The 18,506-nt window shown below is 43.4% G+C and overlaps 1 protein-coding gene across 1 annotated transcript in view; it reads right to left on the bottom strand.

Moving 5' to 3' along the window:
- Nucleotides 1–6,502: 6,502 nt before the first annotated feature.
- pdia4 (protein disulfide isomerase family A, member 4) overlaps nucleotides 6,503–18,506 on the bottom strand; it is a 56,267-nt gene continuing 44,263 nt past the window's right edge. Inside the window, exons 8-10 of the mRNA XM_085988081.1 lie at nucleotides 17,848–18,004; nucleotides 12,188–12,421; nucleotides 6,503–7,211 (exon numbers count right to left, since the gene is read on the bottom strand). Of these exons, the coding sequence (XP_085844207.1) occupies nucleotides 6,796–7,211; nucleotides 12,188–12,421; nucleotides 17,848–18,004 (807 nt within the window). The 3' untranslated portion in view covers nucleotides 6,503–6,795. The remainder of the gene's footprint in view (nucleotides 7,212–12,187; nucleotides 12,422–17,847; nucleotides 18,005–18,506) is intronic.

The raw sequence follows: 18,506 nt of genomic DNA on the forward strand, positions 1-18,506 counted from the left end.
GCAACATCATTACATAAATTTAAAACAGAAATAGACAGTTTCCTAGAAGTAAAGGGAATTAAGGGTTATGGGGAGTGGGCAGGAATTTGGACATGAGTCTAGGTTCGGATCGGACATGGCCCTGTGGGTAGCGGAGTGGGCCCAGGGGCCGTGTAGCCTGATCCTGCTCCTATTTCATGTGTCTAATTCTGTTAGATTCAGGAGCTGGTTCTGTGATAGTAGATTGGCAGTTAGGATCAGATCAGCCATGATCTTATTAAATGGCGGAGCAGGCTCGAGGGGCCGATTGGCCTACTCCTGCTCCTATTTCTTATGTTCTTACTCATCATTGCTCCTCCTGATTCTCTGACTCTGGCTCTGATGTGTCCATTTCCTCCTCTGTGTCACTGTCTAGCTGTGTGGTGGACACTTCTGTATCTGGCTCAATAAGTTGTAGGTTCGCCCGGATAGCCACCAGTTTCTCCACTCTCTTGTTAGTTGCGCAGTTTTGTATGCATATTCCCAAAAAGTGACCAGTTTCGTTCAGAGGCCGCTGATGAAGGTGGAATTTGGAGCATCACCAATGCAATGGGTGACAAGGCCTCAGATGCACAAAATCCCTTCCACCAGGTATGTACACTGATATGCTTGCATGATTCCCATATCCCGTCCCCATTCTAAAGACCTTGCTTGGTAGAGAACCTTGTCAGACTTCCCAGAACTTTGCCCACGTCCAGATTGAGGTGGCGCGAGAGGGTAGAAATCACTAAGCGCTGTTGATCTGTTCTCCAGAAAGTATTGGTCTCCCAACATGCTTTGGGTCCAGCATGTATGCTGCAGCATGAATCGGCGTGACACAAAATTCTTGACGCGTCTGTATGAATTGAACAATTGCCTTCTCCTCTGCTTTGAGCAGCAGGGATGTGGGTAGGGCAATGCTGATTTGTTCTTTTAAAATCAGCAAAAAGCCTGAGAACATCTGACAAGACAGCATCATCTCCTTCAATCTGAGCAATTGCAGATGCTACTGGTGAGAGTAGTTTAAGGCTGCTAACCACTCTCTCCAAAACACATCATCCAGCAGTATTTTCTTGATGGTGGTTTCCATATCCCCAGACTGGGATATTGCCATTTCTTGCAGCGACTCCTTACCCTCCAGAAAGCTGTTGTACATTTTGACAACGCCACCCCATCTAGTGTTGCTGGGCAGCTTCACTGTGGTGTTCTTGTTCTTTGTCGTTTGCTTGGCGTTGTAAGTTGCTGCAACCACCTGTTTTCCCCTGTCATACTTAACAACTTGCTTGGCTCTCTTGTACAGTGTTTCCATGGTTCTCAAACCCATGATGTCCTTGAGGGGCAGGTTAAGCCCATGAGCTGCGCACCCAATAGACGTAATATGAGGGTAGGCCTCCTCCACTTGAGCCCAAGCAGCCTTCATATTCACAGCATTGTCAGTAACTACTGCAAAGACCTTTTGTGATCCAAGATCGTTGATGACTGCTTTCAGCTCATCAGCAATGTGTGTGCCTGTTGTCCTTCATGTCTGTGCTCTTGAAGAACACTGGGAGAGGAGTGGAGTCGATGTAGTTTATGATGCCCTCCCCTCGTACATTTGACCACCCATCTGAGATAACTGCAACACAGTCTGCCATCTCTATTGTTTTTTTGAGCTTTCCTTGGACTCTTATACTCAGCCTCCAGCAAATAAGTAGACAAAGCATGTCTGGTGGGAGGACAGTATGCAGGGCGAAAGCATTGAAAAATCTCTTCCAGTACACATTGGCTGTGAGCACGCGGGGTGAGCCTGTTGCATATACAGCTCGAGCAAGGCACTCATCTGCATTCTTCTGGCTATGGTTATCCATTGTATCAAAGAACCTTCCAAGTGGGCCAGGAGTTGCTGATGACAAGGAGCCTGATGCTGAATGTGAACAATCATCTTCTTGAATGGAAACAGAGGAACTCTGGGCTGACTGTTGTGAGCTTTGAGTGAAGTTGTTGCATTTGGATAAATGCTGCTGCATCTTTGTGACATTCTTTACATATGGCTTTGTACAGTGTTTGCACATGTACAGTCTTTCCATCTTTAATGCCTGGGATAAAATGCTTCCACACATCCGACGGTAAATGTGGCATTGATCTATGCAGAGAAATAAAGGGCATTCGTCTGTGTCAAACTGCGGTCGATCAGCACGATTGCAACAGGGCGAGTAAATTTTTCCTGATGCTCCATGTGATGGAAGCATGACCTGTGTACGCACGACGCTACATCACCAATAGAGGGAGCTAATCGCTCATCCAACCAATCAGGACACATTTGTTCAGTCACACACAAAACTTGTAATTATTAAAACAAGCCAAGAGGATAAACACTATATTAAGAAATTCCTTAATAATTAAGATTCCATCTGTTAGTAATTTTAAGAGAGGACCTGTGAAAAAAAATGAAAAATACAAAAAAACCAAAAAAAAAATTGCTAGCATGTGCTTTTTTGGGCAAAATTCCCAAGCTAAACTTCCCGTGGAAACTTTCCACCCCTTTGCAACCCTAGTCGTGAATATCAGACTTTACAGCAATATGGTAAATCAAATCCTGTATTAATTGGAGATGAATCATAGGCGGTTATCAACAATGATGACCAAAATCATCAAAACTGTCCTAATTTTAAATTCAGGAAAATAGTTATAATTTTACAGGCTGCTAAAATATGAAGCATAATTTAAAGAATGTTGTAATTAAATGTTCAAAAACCTTTAATTCACATTACTTCTTCTTAGGCAGTCCCTTGGAACCGAGGATGAGTTGCTTCCACATTAAAAATGAGTTCTCAGGTGACTGATGAGTCCAATGCAAGCCATGAGGGTCCTGACATTCCAGGTCCCGAACTTCATTTTAAAGGGTGGAAGATGCCTGTGCGTGAATTCTTTTAACGTGGGGTGGCCATTGCACACCAGCTACCACACGGGCTTGACAGAGCAAGGTCTTGGTCCAATGGCAAGGGGATCCAAGATGATTGGAGACCAGGCTCTGCTATAACGGCCGAGCACACACATCCTCCTACTGTCCTCCTCCCTCCTTCCCGCAGCTCCTCTCTGCCTGGGTTTTATAGGATGTCTGGCTGCTGACTCTCGATGTTGTGGCCCTGACGACAGGAGCACAGATCTCCCCGGGGACAAGGGAGACTTTCTCTCCCCCTCAATCATAGGAACATACAAGATAGGAGCAGGAGTAGGCCATTCAGCCCTTCGAGCCTGCTCCGCCATTCAACGAGATCATGGCTGATCATCCAAACCCTAGCACCCGGTCCCTACACCGACAGCCATCCCACCCAAGCCCTATCCCCGTAACCCCACATATTTAATCCCCCCTAACACTAAGGGCCAATTTTATCATGGCCAATCAACCTAACCTGCACATCTTTGGACTGTGGGAGGAAACCGGAGCACCCGGAGGAAACCCACGCAAACACGGGGAGAATGTGCAAACTCCACAGACAGTCACCCGGGTCCCTGGCGCTGTGAGGCAACAGTGCTAACCACTATGCCACCGTGCTGCCCGAGTGATTCCATTCCGGTCACCTTAGGGAAGCGAGGAGAGAGGTGGAGGAAGGGGGAAGAGACACACCGCAGCCCGGCCCGGCTCTTCCCCCGCCGCCTCCTGCAAAAATGTTGCTACTGATTGATCGAGTAGCATTGCTTCAATAAATATGATATAATTCACATTAATTGTGGATTTGTAATACTACTGCTCTGTACAGTTAGCTTCTGGGGTTATTAAATTTAGCATTTATGAATAGCAATTAATATTGTTTTCAAGATCATTAGTCAAACTAAAGATCACAGTTTTAAATGATAGACAAACAATGTGTCCATAATTTATGTTGCCAAAGACAGGAAAAATTTAGAAAATATTCAGTCAGAGATGGTAAATTTATAGCATTTACTCGTGGATCTCCCCATGTTGTTCATGAAGTCAGGATATGCGTTTTTATAGTACATAATGTTCAATATATTATTAGGGCCACTGATTTATGGCAATTGCAATAAAAAATATTTTTCATTATTCAAAGTGTTATGGGAATGTTAACGGTATTTTCAGCTTCAAATTGTGATGAGTCTATATTTTTGTGGAAATTGTAAATCAATTACCTTATTAGGACCAAAAGAAAGTTTGAGATATTGAGAGGGTGGTGCTAGATGGGATCCTTGGATAACAGAGCAAAAGGAAGGGGTCTCGAGAGTACGGTGATGGGTATTGGTACACGGGTCTTAAATATTGAAGCAGTCAGATGGAAAATGGAATGAATACCACCAAAACAGATCATCGCTGTTTGTGGGACCTTGCTGTGTGTAAATTGGTGACCACATTTCCTATATTGCAATAGTGACTACACTTCAAAAGAACGTCACTGGCTGTAAAGTGCTGTGGGACATCCTGAGGTTGTGAAAGGCACTTTTTAAATGCATTTCTTTCTTTGCTTTCCATCATGCAGGCTCGGGTCCAATGTTGGTAGCAGAGGCAGGTGGCACTGCAGAAGAGTAGTACCTACTTGGAGACAAGGTGTCATTGCAATGGGAAAGAGGCATGATGAAAAAGATTAAAGGACACATTATGTGGAAGACTTAATACATTTTATGCAGTCATATTTAGAAAAAAACCAAGATGCCAAACTAACACTTGGCAAATTTGCCAAAAATGAGGGGTAGGTTTCAGTTATATTGTTAAGTCATACCATTGTAGATGGAGAGCTATGGGGCAGAGGTTCCTTGACCTTTGCCCCAGAGTTTGCTGTAGCTACCCTAGGGCACAGGACAGGGCCTGGACCTGTAATAGGCACAATCCAAACATATCAAATCTAAAATGAGAAATTATAGCTATGGTGCATTCACTTGCAGTGTCACTCAATGAAGATGGCATTGGGCTTGTGCTAAAATCCTCCACTGACCAGAAAAGGTGAGGGGACTGGCAACAGGTTGAAGGGGAACACAGGATATAGAAACACAGAAGATAGGAGCAGGAGTAGGCCATTCGGCCCCTCGAGCCTGCTCCGCCATTCAATGAGATCATGGTTGATCATCCAAACTCAGTACCCTGTCCCTGCCTTCTCCCCATATCCCTTTAGCCTTAAGAAATATATCCAACTCCTTCTTGAATATATTTAATGAATTGGCCTCAACTGCCTTCTGTGGTAGAGAATTCCTCAGGTTCACCACTCTCTGGGTGAAGAAATTCCTCCTCTCTGTCCTAAATGGCTTACCCTTTATCCTTAGACTGACCCCTGGTTCTGGACTCCCCCGCCATCAGGAACATCCTTCCTGCATCTAGTCTGTCTTGTCCTGTTAGAATTTTATAAGTTTCAATGAGATCCCCTCATTCTTCTAACCTCCAGCGAGTATAAGCCCAATCGACCCAATCTCTCCTCATACGTCATTCCTGCCATCCCAGGTATCAGTCTGGTGAATCTTCACTACACTCTCTCCATGGCAAGAACATCCTTCCTCAGATAAGGCGACCAAAACTGCACACAATACTCAAGATGTGGTCTCACCAAGGCCCTGTACAACTGCAGCAAGACATCCTTGTTCCTGTACTCGAACCCTCTCGCTACGAAGGTCAACATACCATTTGCCTTCTTAACCGCCTGCTGCACCTGCATGCTTACCTTCAGCGACTGGTCCACAAGGACACCCAGAGGTCTCGTTGCACTTCCTTCTCCCAATCTATTGCCGTTCAGATAATAATCTGCCTTCCTGTTTTTGCCACCAAAGTGGATAACCTCGCATTTATCCACATTATACTGCATCTGCCATACATCTGCCCAATAACCCAATCTGTCCAAGTCATACTGGAGTTTCTCAGCATCCTCCTCACAGCACACCCAGCTTTGTGTCGTCTGCAAACTTGGAGATATTACATCTAGTTCCCTCATCTAGATCATTAATATATATTGTGAATAGCTGGGGTCCTAGGACCGATCCCTGTGCTACCCCACTAGTCACTGCCTGCCATTTGGAAAAAGACCTGTTTATTCCAACTCTTTGCTTCCTGTCTGCCAACCAGTTCTCTATCCAAGTCAGTACCTTGCCCACAATCCCATGTGCCTTAACTTTACACGCTAATCTCTTATGCGGGACCTTATCGAAAGCCTTCTGAAAATGGGGAGGGTGAGGAGAATTGTTCACAATATATGCAGCTGAATGGCAGAGTGCATCATGCTTTCGCTTCTGGAACATGGGTTTAAAAATCAAGCTTGCTGGTCAACAGTTTGAATTGAAGGTTTGAAAGTATCACTACAGTTCCTAATGGGTGCAAGTACACAACACAAAACTGCCCTTCAGCACTAAATTAATAAGATTTGGAAATTGAACAAATGACAGCTGGCCTGGGAAACTCATACTTGCGGATTTAACTGTCCAACTCGGGTTATACTTGAAACACAGTAGGTGGAGGATAAAAATTCCCTGTTCCAGCTAATAAGAGGGAGTGGAAAAAGGGTTACAGAGAAATAAATCTGCAAACGTATTAATTCCTTGGGTTGTCTTTATTTGAAGATTTTTTACCAAAATATAAATCGAATGACAAACCATACAAACTTCACAAAATAGTGATTTTATACATTCCAGGCAAATACCTTGATTACACTGGTTGTAACAAAAATTTCTCTGGCAGACAAGGTTAAATTTCTTATTCCCAGTGATTTTTTAGGAATTATAGTTGTGAAACTGGTCATTTCACCTTAAGTCCAAACTGCATTGTTGGAAGTTTCTGTTCCCCTTCCAAGGTTCCCTACAACTGGATCAAATGGTACAGAATTCTTATAGCTCATCTTTGCTTCTTGATAGCTTGGTTGCATGTTCTTCCACAAATTTGCTCAAAGAGTCAAGGTCTCGCTCACTCTTGTCATATTGAATAGGATTGTCTTTCTTGTTGCTTGGAGCAAAGTAAATGGTAGGGAATCCCTCAGTTTTGTATTTCTCATTTGGCACATCATTTGCTGTTGCATCCATCTTTGCAATGATCAGGTTCTCCTCATTTTTGTACTTTTTACCAAGTTCCAAATACACAGGCTCCAATTGTTTGCAGTGTCCACACCAAGGTGCATAGAATTCTATTAGGACATCTTTCTTTTTGTCCATAACTATTTCAGCAAATGTCTTGCCCACCACCATTTTTACTGGTCCTTTGTTACTCTTTGGGATTGGTTGTGACTTAACAATAGGCTTCAATTTACCTGTAAAGAAAAAAGCACAAAGGGGCATTTGTGAATACATACAGTCCTTTATGGATATAATAACTGATGAAATTCAGAACATCAGCTATCAAGCATTTATATAGCACCTTTAACACAAAAACAGCTCAAGGTGCTTCACAGAGGTGCAAGGAAAATACTTGAGCTACAGGAGATATTATGGTGACAAAAAGCTTGATCAGAGGTAGGTTTTAAGGCTCTTAAAAAGGAGGTTGAAAGGCAGAGGGGTTTGAGGAGAGAATTCCAGAATGCAGGATCCAGACAGACCAACTTCCTGGCACTGGGGGTGCTCCTGCTGCCCAGGAAGGGGGGAAAAAGAGTGGGAGAGCAATAGTGGTAGGGGATTCTATAGTAAGGGGAACAGACAGGCGTTTCTGTGGCCGTAGACGTGAATCCAGGATGGTTTGTTGCCTCCCTGGTGCCAGGGTCAAGGATATCACTGAGCGGCTGCAGGGCATTCTGGAGGGGGAGGGTGAACAGCCAGAGGTCGTGGTCCACATTGGTACCAACGACATAGGTAAAAAGAGGGATGAGGTCCTGCAGCAAGAATTTAGGGAGCTAGGTGAAGGATTAAAGAGCAGGACCTCAAAGGTTGTAATCTCTGGATTACTCCCGGTGCCACGTGCTAGTGAGTATAGAAATAGGAAGATAGAACAGATGAATGCGTGGCTAAAGGGATGGTGCAGGAGGGAGGGCTTTAGTTTCCTGGATCACTGGGTCTGCTTCTGGGAAAGGTGGGACTTGTACAAGTCGGACGGTTTACACCTGAACCAGAGGGGAACTAATATCCTTGCGGGGAGGTTTGCTAGCATTGCTGGGGGGGGTTTAAACTAACTTGGCAGGGGGATGGGGTACAGAGTGGAGCTATAGTAGGGGGTGATTTACAGCCAAATACAGAGGAAAAAACAAGTCAGCTGGGAAGGCAGAGCAAATATGTGAAGGCAAAAGGGAATATGGCAGGGCTGGAAGGCATTTATTTTAATGCAAGGAGTCTTGCAAATAAGGTGGATGAACTGAAGTTGTTGTTGAACACATGGGAGTACGATATTGTTGCCATCACGGAGACATGGTTGAGGGAGGGTCAGGACTGGCAGCTCAATATTCCGGGGTATAGAATCTTCAGGCGAGACAGAGGGGGGTGTAAAAGGGGAGGGGGTGTTGCAATATTAATTAAGGAGTCAATTACTGCTGTAAGGAGGGATGATATATTAGCGGGTTCCTCAAATGAGGCCATATGGGTAGAACTTAAAAACAAAAAGGGGGCAAGCACTTTGCTGGGAGTGTACTATAGGCCCCCAAACAGTCAGGGGGAGATAGAGGAACAGATATGTAGGCAAATCTCAGAGAAGTGTGAAAATAATAGGGTAATAATAGTGGGGGATTTCAACTTCCCCAATATAAATTGGGATAGTCAGAGTGTGAAAGGCTTAGAGGGTGCAGAATTCTTAAAGTGCATCCAGGAGAGCTTTTTGAGCCAACATGTAGAAAGTCCTACAAGAGAGGGGGCAGTACTGGACCTAATTCTGGGGAATGTAGCCGGGCAAGTGGTGGAAGTATCAGTAGGAGAGCATTTTGGCGACAGTGACCATAATTCGGTGAAATTTAAGGTGGTCATGGAAAAAGACAAAGACGGCCCGGAAATAAGGGTTCTAAATTGGGGGAAGGCCGATTTTAATATGATAAGGCAGGATCTGGCCAAAGTGGACTGGGAGCAGCTACTTATAGGAAAATCCACATCAAAACAGTGGGAGACTTTCAGAAGGGAAATAGAGAGAGAGTACAGCGCCAACATGTTCCTGTAAAGGTCAAGGGTGGGACCAACAAGCAAAGGGAACCTTGGATGACAAGGGAGATACAAAAATGCATTAGAAATAAAAGGGGGGCTTTTGGCAGTTACAAAAGACTAAAGACGGAAGAAGCCCTAGAGGAGTATAAAAAGTGCAGGGGCATACTTAAAAAAGAAATTAGGAGGGCGAGGAGGGGCCATGAAATAACACTGGCGAGCAAAATAAAGGAAAATCCTAAGATGTTTTATAAGTATATTAAGGGCAAGAGGATAACCAGGGAAAGGGTAGGGCCCATTAGGGACCAAAGTGGCAATCTGTGTGTAGAGCCAGATGATGTAGGCGGGGTTTTAAATGAATTTTTTGCATCTGTGTTCACTATGGAGAAAGACGATGCAGACATAGAAATCGGGCAAGGGGACTGTGACATACTTGAACATATTAGCATCGAGAGGGAGGAGGTGCTAGCGGTTTTAGCAGGCCAAAAAGTGGATAAATCCCCAGGCCCGGACGAGATGTATCCCAGGCTGCTGTGGGAGGCAAAGGAGGAGATTGCAGGGGCTCTGACACAAATTTTCAGAACCTCTCTGGCCACAGGGGATGTACCAGAGGACTGGAGAACAGCTAATGTAGTACCATTATACAAGAAGGGTAGCAGGGATAAACCAGGGAATTACAGGCCAGTGAGCCTAACATCTGTGGTAGGGAAATTATTGGAAAAAATTCTGAGGGACAAAATTAGTCTCCACTTGGAGAGGCAAGGATTAATCGGGGATAGTCAGCATGGCTTTGTCAAGGGTAAATCATGTCTGACAAATCTGATTGAATTTTTCGAGGGGGTGACTAGGGGGGTGGATGAGGGAAATGCTGTGGATGTGGTTTACATGGACTTCAGTAAAGCTTTTGACAAAGTCCCGCATAGGAGACTGGTCAAGAAGGTAAGAGCCCATGGGATCTAGGGTGCCTTGGCGCGTTGGATCCTAAACTGGCTGAGTGGCAGGAGGCAGAGGGTGATGGTCGAAGGTTGCTTTTGTGACTGGAAGCCTGTGTCCAGTGGGGTACCTCAGGGATCGGTGCTGGGTCCCTTGTTGTTTGTGATCTACATAAATGATTTGGATGAGAATGTAAAAGGTATGATCAGTAAGTTTGCAGATGACACGAAAATTGGTGGGGTGGTAAATTGCAAGGAGGAAAGCCTCAGGCTACAGGACGATATAGACAGGTTGGTCAGTTGGGCGCAAAAGTGGCAAATGGAATTTAACCCTGAAAAGTGCGAGGTGATGCATTTTGGACGGACAAATAAGGCAAGGGAATACACAATGAGTGGTAGGACCCTAGGAAGTACAGAGGGTCAGAGGGACCTTGGTGTACATGTACATAGATCTCTGAAGGCAGCAGAACAGGTAGATAAGGTGGTTAAAAAGGCATATGGGATACTTGCCTTCATTAGCCGAGGCATAGAATATAAGAGCAGGGAGGTTATGATGGAGCTGTACAAAACGCTGGTGAGGCCACAGCTGGAGTACTGTGTGCAGTTCTGGTCACCTCACTATAGGAAGGATGTGATTGCTTTGGAGAGGGTGCAGAGAAGATTCACCAGGATGTTACCTGGGATGGAGCGCCTCAGCTATGAAGAAAGACTAAACAGGCTGGGGTTGTTTTCCTTGGAGCAAAGAAGGCTGAGGGGGGACCTGATTGAGGTGTACAAAATGATGAGGGGCATAGATAGGGTAGACAAAGAGGAACTTTTCCCCTTAGTAGGGGGGTCAATAACAAGGGGGCATAGATTCAGGGTAAGGGGCAGGAGATTTAGAGGGGATTTGAGGAGGAACTTTTTCACCCAGAGGGTGGTTGGAATGTGGAACTCAATGCCTGAAAGGGTGGTAGAGGCAGGAACCCTCAACATTCAAGAAGCATTTGGATGAGCACTTGAAATGCCATTGCATACAGGGCTATGGACCAAATGCTGGAAAATGGGATTAGACTGGACAGGGATGGATGGGCGGCGCAGACACGATGGGCCGAAGGGCCTCTTTCTGTGCTGTAAAACTCTATGACTCTATGAACTGCAAAACAAGGGAAAGAAAGATGCACAGGAGGCCAGAGTCAGATGTATGGAGAGCTAAGGGAGGGGGGGGGGGGGGGGGGGGAGGGGTGCGGTGCAAGGGGTCAGCACTGGAAGTGATTGCAGAGATGAGAGAATTAAAAGTAAACATATGAATTTTAAACTTGAGACACTGGGGTCCAGAGCCCACAATGGTCAGCAAGGATGGGCACCCGACAGGTTATGGGTAGCAAACCTCGTCAACTTTTCAGTTCTGGTTTATCATCCAGGCTTTCTCTTTCCCACAATATGGCACACTGATTTGCAGGAAATGGCCATTAGACCATCAAACATACACAGTGACATGATATTTCTTAAAGATAACTTGCCACATTCATCTTCAGACTGTATTGATTTTTATACATTTTGCTCACCCCACACCACTTCCTTCTTGCCTTTCCTAAAGGCAGCGAGTCAGAAGGTACAGTTCCACAGATACCAGCAGCTCTCGTACCTGACCTAAATGTAATTCTTAATACAAGGCCATGTAAACGTCACCAAGCATTTATGAATTCATAAGGTATCATACTGCCCTTACTCAATGTACACACCTGCAGATTCTAACAGACCACTGAACAGCAATTACCCGAGCTGATATTTCTTCTCCCACGTCAAGGGAGGCAGAGATCAAATTTAGTTTTGTATGGATCAGTATTGAGACACACAGTGCACTTACTTATCCACTGGACCACCAGAGTCGTCCAATACTGTGCTTTATAAATAAATAAAAAAGTATGTTTGTAGAAGTATAGGATATCTGATTGAGTATTAACTATATCCATATATGTAGCCTGGATATTCTATGAAATTAGTATTGGCTTTTTGAACTTCACCACTCTAAATATCAGCGACAAAGCCACAGAAATTCATTCCGCTACATCTGGATAAACAATCATTTCACAGCACCCCCTCCCATGCTGTCTATTTTAAGGTTTTTAAAAAAAATGGCGATTAAAGAATAGGATAGAGTGATGTGCAATGTTCTGAATTCAAAAAGCATCCCAAAACCAAATAATACAAAAACAGATCATTTACTTTTCTTCACAGTAGTTACATTTAAGATACTGTACCTTTCTTAAATGCCATTACAAATTCTCTCAGTGTATCGGAATCAAATTCTTCTGGTTCCATTGCATATTTCTTGCCAGCTACATCCAGTATTGCCACATTCACTTCTTCACCACTGTCTCCCAGACCCATGTCATTTAGTTCTGATGAATAATCCTCTTCATCAGCAATTGCAAAAGTATACTCAGGGAAATCCTTCGCTACCTCCAATACTTTCTTTCGCCAATACTGTGTAGCTGATGGAAGTATGGACAATTTGCAAGAATTAACTTCATTAAGTACAAAATGCTTAATGTTAAATGCTATAAAAAAAATCCTTAAGAATTAGGAAAGTACACAAAATTCCATTTAATGTGGAAAAGTTGTCATGTGTGGCACTCAAAAAAAAATTGCAGTAACATTTTTGTTGGTGATGACAATTATAAACATAATAACATAACACAAGAAATAGGAGCAGGACATTTGACCCTTCGAGCCTGCTCCTCCATTCAATAAGATCATGGCTGATCTTTGACCTCATCTCCATTTTTCTGCACTATCCCCAGATCGCTTGATTCCTTTAATATCCAAAAATCTATCAATCTCTGTCTTGAATATACTCAATGACTGAGCTGCCACAGCCCTCTGGGGTAGAGAATTCTAAAGATTCACCACCCTCTGAGTGAAGAAATTTCACCTCATCTTGGTCCTAAATGGCCGACCCCTTATTTGGAAACTGTGACCCTGGTTCTAGACTCCCCAGCCAGGGGAAACATCCTCCCTGCAGCTACCCTGTAAGAATTTTGTACGTTTCAATGAGATCACCTCTCATTCTTCTAAACTCGAGAATATAGGTCTAGTCTATTCAAAATCTCCTCATAGGACAATCCCCCCATCCTGGGAATCAGTCTAGTGAACTTTTGTTGCATTCCCTCTATGGCAAGTATATCCTTCCTTAGGTAAGGAGACCAAAACTGTACACAATACTCCAGGTGTGGTCTCACCAGGGCCCTATATAACAGCAAGATGTCTTTACTCTTATACGCAAATCCTCTTCTAATAAAGGCCAACATACCATTTGCTTTCCTAATTGCTTGCTGTACCTGCATGTTAATGTTCAGTGATTCGTGTACAAGGACACCCAGGTCCCTCTGAACACCAACATTTCCCAATCTCTCACCATTTAAAATACTCTGCTTTTTTATTTTTCCTACCAAAGTGGATAACTTCACATTTCTCCATATTATATTCCATTTGCCATGTTCTTGCCCATTCACTTAGCCTATCTACATCCTCTTGAAGCCTCTGTGCATCCTCCTCAACTTACATTCCCACCTAGCTTTGGATCAGCAAATTTGGATATTTACATTTGGTCCACTCATCCAAATCATTGCTATAGATTGTAAATGGTTGAGGCCAAAGCACTAATCCTTGCGGTACCCCACTAGTTACAGCCTGCCTACCTGAAAATGACCCATTTATTCCTACTTTTTGTTTTCTGTCCGTTAACCAATCCTCAATCCATGCTAGTATATTATCCCCAATCCCATGAGCCCTAATTTTGTTTAATAACCTCTTGTGTGGCACCTTATCGAATGCCTTCTGAAAATCCAAATACACCACATCCCTTATCCAATCTGCTAGTTACAACTTCAAAAAATTCTAAGATTTGTCAAACATGATTTCCCTTTCATAAATCAGTGCTGACTCTGCCCATTCCTATTATTATTTTCTAAGTGCCCTGTTACCATGCCCTTAATAATATATTCCAGCATTTTCCCTACTACTGATGTCAGGCTATCTGGTCTGTAGTTCCCAGTTTTCTCTCTCCCTCCTTTCTTAAATAGTGGGGTTACATTTCCAATCCACAGGAACCATTCTAGAATCTATGAAATTTTGGAAAATGACAACCAATGCATCCACTATCTCTATAGCCACCTCTTTCAAAACCCTAGGATGTAGGCCCCAGGTCCAGGGGATTTATTGGCTTTCAGTCCAATTAATTTCTCCAGTCCTATTTTTTTTATTTTGCTAATACTAATTTCTTTCAGTTCCTCATTCTTGCTAGAGCCTTGGTTCTCCACTATTTCCGGGAAGTTTTTTGCGTCTTCTTCCGTGAAGACAAAGTATTTGTTTAATTTCTCAGCCATTTCCTTATTCCCCATTATAATTTCCCCCGTCTCAGCCTGTAAGGGACCCACATTTACTTTTGCTAATCTTTTCCTTTTTACATACCTATAAAAGCTTCGAGTCTGGTTTTTGTCTCTCGCTAGTTTACGCTCACATTCTATTTTCCCTTTCTTTATCAATTTCTTGGTGCTCCTTTGCCGAATTAAAAATCCTCCCAATCCTCAAGCTTACTATGCTTTTTGGCCACATTATAAGTCTCTTCCTTTGATCTAATACTATCTTTAACTTCTGTTAGCCACGGTTGGACCACTTTTCCTGTGGGGTTTTTGTGCCTTAAAGGAATGTATATTTGTTGTAAATTATGTATTAATTCTTTAAATGCTAGCCATTGCTTGTCTAGCATCATACCTTTTAATGTAGTTTCCCAATCTACCTTAGCCAACTCGCCCCCCATACCTATGTAATTTGCTTTGTTTAGATTTAAGACCCTAGTTTTGGATTTAACTCTCAAACTTAATATAAAATTCTATCACATTATGGTCACTCTTCCCTAAAGGCCCCTTTACTGCAAGGTTATTTATTAACCCTTTCTCATTGCACAATACTAGATCTAAAATAGCCTGTTCCCTAGTTGGTTCCTCAACATACTGATCTAGAAAACTATCTTGCATACATTCCATGAATTCGTCCTCCACACTATTACTGCAAATTTGGTTTGCCCAGCCTATATCTAGATTAAAGTCCCCCATGATTACTGTATTACCCTCGTTACATGCTCCTCTAATTTCCCGCCCTACGCTACAACTACTGTTTGGGGGTCTGTAAACAACTCCCACCAATGTTTTCTGCCCCTTGCTGTTTCTTAGCTCCACCCAAACTGATCCTACTTCTTGATTTTCGAAGCTAAGATCCTTTCTCTCTACTGTCTTTATCCCATCCTTTATTATCAGGGCTAGCCCTCCACCTTTTCCAATTTTCCTATTGCTTCTAAAAGTTAAGTATCCTGGAATATTTAGTTCCCAACCCTGACCACTTTGTAACCATGTCTCCATTATAACACTTAGATCAAACCTGATCATTTCGATCTGCGCCATTAATTAATCTATTTTGTTGCGAATGCTTCGCGCAGATATAGTGCCTTTAGCTTTGACAATTTCTAGTTTTCCCTGATGTCACCTTAGTCACTGATGCTTTATTACCTTTGCTACTCTGTCCTTCGTGACCCACTGCTTATTTTTACCCAAAACTCTACTCTGCTGCAGAGCCTTGACATTTCTCTTGCTGCTTTTAAATTCACTCTTTCCTGAATCCTCCACCCCCCCAACCCCATTAGTTTAAAGCCCTGTCTACTGCCTTAGTTATTCGGTTCGCCAGGATATTGGTCCCAGCCAGGTTTAAGTGGAGCCCGTCCCAACGGAACAGCTCCATCTTTCCCCAGTACTGGTGCCAGTGCCCCATGAAGTGAAACCCCTTTCTCCCACACCATTCTAAACCATGCATTTAAACCCCTAATCTGTTTGTCCCTATGCCAATTTGCACGTGGCTCAGGCAACAATCCAGAGATTATTACCTTTGAGGTTCTGCGTTTTAATTTCGACCCTAGCTCCTCAAACTCTCAGCAGAACCTCATTCCTAGTTCTAACTAGGTTGTTGGTTCCTACGTGGACCACGACAACTGGATCCTCCCCCTCCAAGTTCTTCAGCCGCGAGAAGGTGTCTTTAATCCTGGCACCAGGCAGGCAACACGCCCTTCAGAACTCTCGGTTGTGGCTGCAGAAAACAGTATCTATCCGCTAACTATACTGTCCCCTACCACAACTACATTCCTTTTCACTCCCCCCACTTGAATGGCCTCCTGCACCATGGTGCCATAGTCAGCTTGCTCATCCATCCTGCAAGCTTTTCCCTCATCCACACAGGCAGCAAGAACCTCATACCTGTTGGACAAAGGCAAAGGCTGAGGCTCCTCCAGCACTGCACCTGGTGTCCCCTTACCTGCCTGAGTTGTAGTCACACCCTCCTGTCCTTGACCACTAACCAGACCTGTACCACTACCTAACCTAAGGAGTGCGACTGCCTCAGGGATCAAAGTGTCTAGGTAACTCTCCCCATCCCTGATGCCCTGCAATATCTGCACCTCAGACTCCAGCTCAAAAAATTATGTAGTGCTTTTCAATGCATTTGAGTATCGGGAGAGAAATTGTACTCTACAAATATAGAGGAATGCAGAATGTTTTTTTGGGGGGGTGGGGAGGAGGGCAAGGAAACAGTGCCCAATGATGTGAGGAGGTTGCAGTCAGCAAAAAAGGGTTCAAAAATGATATTTGGTTAGTTAGGACCTGGTTTGAAAGAGGGTCCAGGGAGCAGATTGTAGACTTTGTGGAATAAGTCTGATAAAAAATATTTCAAGAGAAGGCAGGATGGGGAAGTGGAGGCAGAGGAAACAAAATAGATGGCCTCAATGCGAGAAGTTTATGGACTACACTATACCAGCATCAAGCACCAGAAGTGAGCATGAATGGGGTGAAGTTGAAGGAAGCAGTTGGTGGTTAAAGAGGAATTTACAATTGGTCTTTCTTCCCCCCAGAATGACCCTAGAATAGGGTGATTTACCCATGAAAAGGGAGAGGCAGTACTGCCTCAGGTGGTGAAGCCAGATCTGGTTGTGGACTACCAGTCTGCTCGTAAGCCCCACGTACTATTCCAAGACTCTAAGGTGGCGACTGCTGTACCAAGAAGAACTGTGTTACAATGATTGTCACATTGTTACAAATGTGGAAAAATATAAAATCTTGCATTTTTTTTTGCCCAAAGAGATCACAATTATGCACAGCTTGATTTTGCTATTTTAAACAAATATCGGAAAGGTTTGGAAAGTTTTTGAAAAAGCTCAATATTCTTCAAAAATGAACAAGATCCTGAAGCTTTGTGAAACCTACAAGTCCCTGCTCCCAGCTATGTTTCAGTGTAAAGACATACAATAACCGTACACTTCTCTGCTAAGGGGCTGCCTGTGAAAGTGCCCTAGCATGACATGTCCACAGCCCCAGCAGTTATTCTTCATACAAGCATCTAGACATGCCAGACTATTCAGCTTTGTGGGACAAAGCAAAGCTCAATCCCATCTTCATCCAACATCGACGTACATGCATTTTCATTAGGGGGTGACAGAGTGACAACAGTGGCTTCTCTTCCTCATCCAGGAGAGCCGAAGACAAATTGTAGTATTCTCATCACCGAGATCAGTTATCTCAGCACAGACCAGTGAACAAACTTGGGACATTCCTGGTCTGTATGTCTAAGTATTACACAGCATAATCAATTTACCCACTGAGACTTGGGGAGGGGGGGGGGGTCCTCAAGTATACTTATTAGAAAGGAACTATATGTACTAAGTTTATAAGGAAGAAAACAAAGTTACTGAACTGATTGTGGTTCCAAGCATTTTGATTCTATTTGGAACAATGTATTTTAAACATGCCCAATATTGACAGGAACCAAAAAAAAACTATTAATCCCTGATCTGCTTTTAAATGCTGTGCACCATACTCACCCACACGATAATCAAAACTGAAGTCTATGCCATAGTATACCACCACTAATGGGCGCTTGCTGTATCTTTTTGCATCGTTGCTTTGCTTACGATGTCCAACTAAAGGCACAGCATTATCTGTAATAAAATCCGTCACATCAGACGGAGATGAGGTTTCCTGGAATAATGAAGGATCACATTTTATAAATACAAGCCAATTTGTAAAGCAAAACAAGTTTAATATTTCAAATAAGAGTCTTGGAAAATGAAACACAGTTTTGGGTGGGAGAAATGTGAAGAAAGAGTGAAGGCAATATTTAGTCTGGAGAACTTCATTTAAAGACAATAGAAAATATCTCCTAACTAAATTTTTCTAGTCAAAATACAGTCTTTGGTGATCTTCCATATTAGTTTCTTGATTGGGAAAAAGAACAAATGGTATGTCTAGTGGTTTAGGGTTTGCATGTGGCCATTAACTCAGCACGGTTACACAGGCATGACAAAGATTAGGATAGATGTGTCCTGGTTGTAAAGCGAGGATACAGAGGAGACAAAAGTCCTGTGGTGGGATGAAGTTGACTTGTAGATAGGGTAGGGTGGAGGCAGCTTGGAGCACCGAGAAATTAATGTCCAGAATCAGAGACAAGTGTGGAGGGCACGAGTCCAGGAGCTGTTTGAGG

This window comes from Somniosus microcephalus, chromosome 5 (genome assembly GCF_052327205.1).
Source record: "Somniosus microcephalus isolate GS21.2 chromosome 5, FLI_Smic_1.0, whole genome shotgun sequence".
Taxonomy (NCBI): Eukaryota; Metazoa; Chordata; class Chondrichthyes; order Squaliformes; family Somniosidae; genus Somniosus; species Somniosus microcephalus.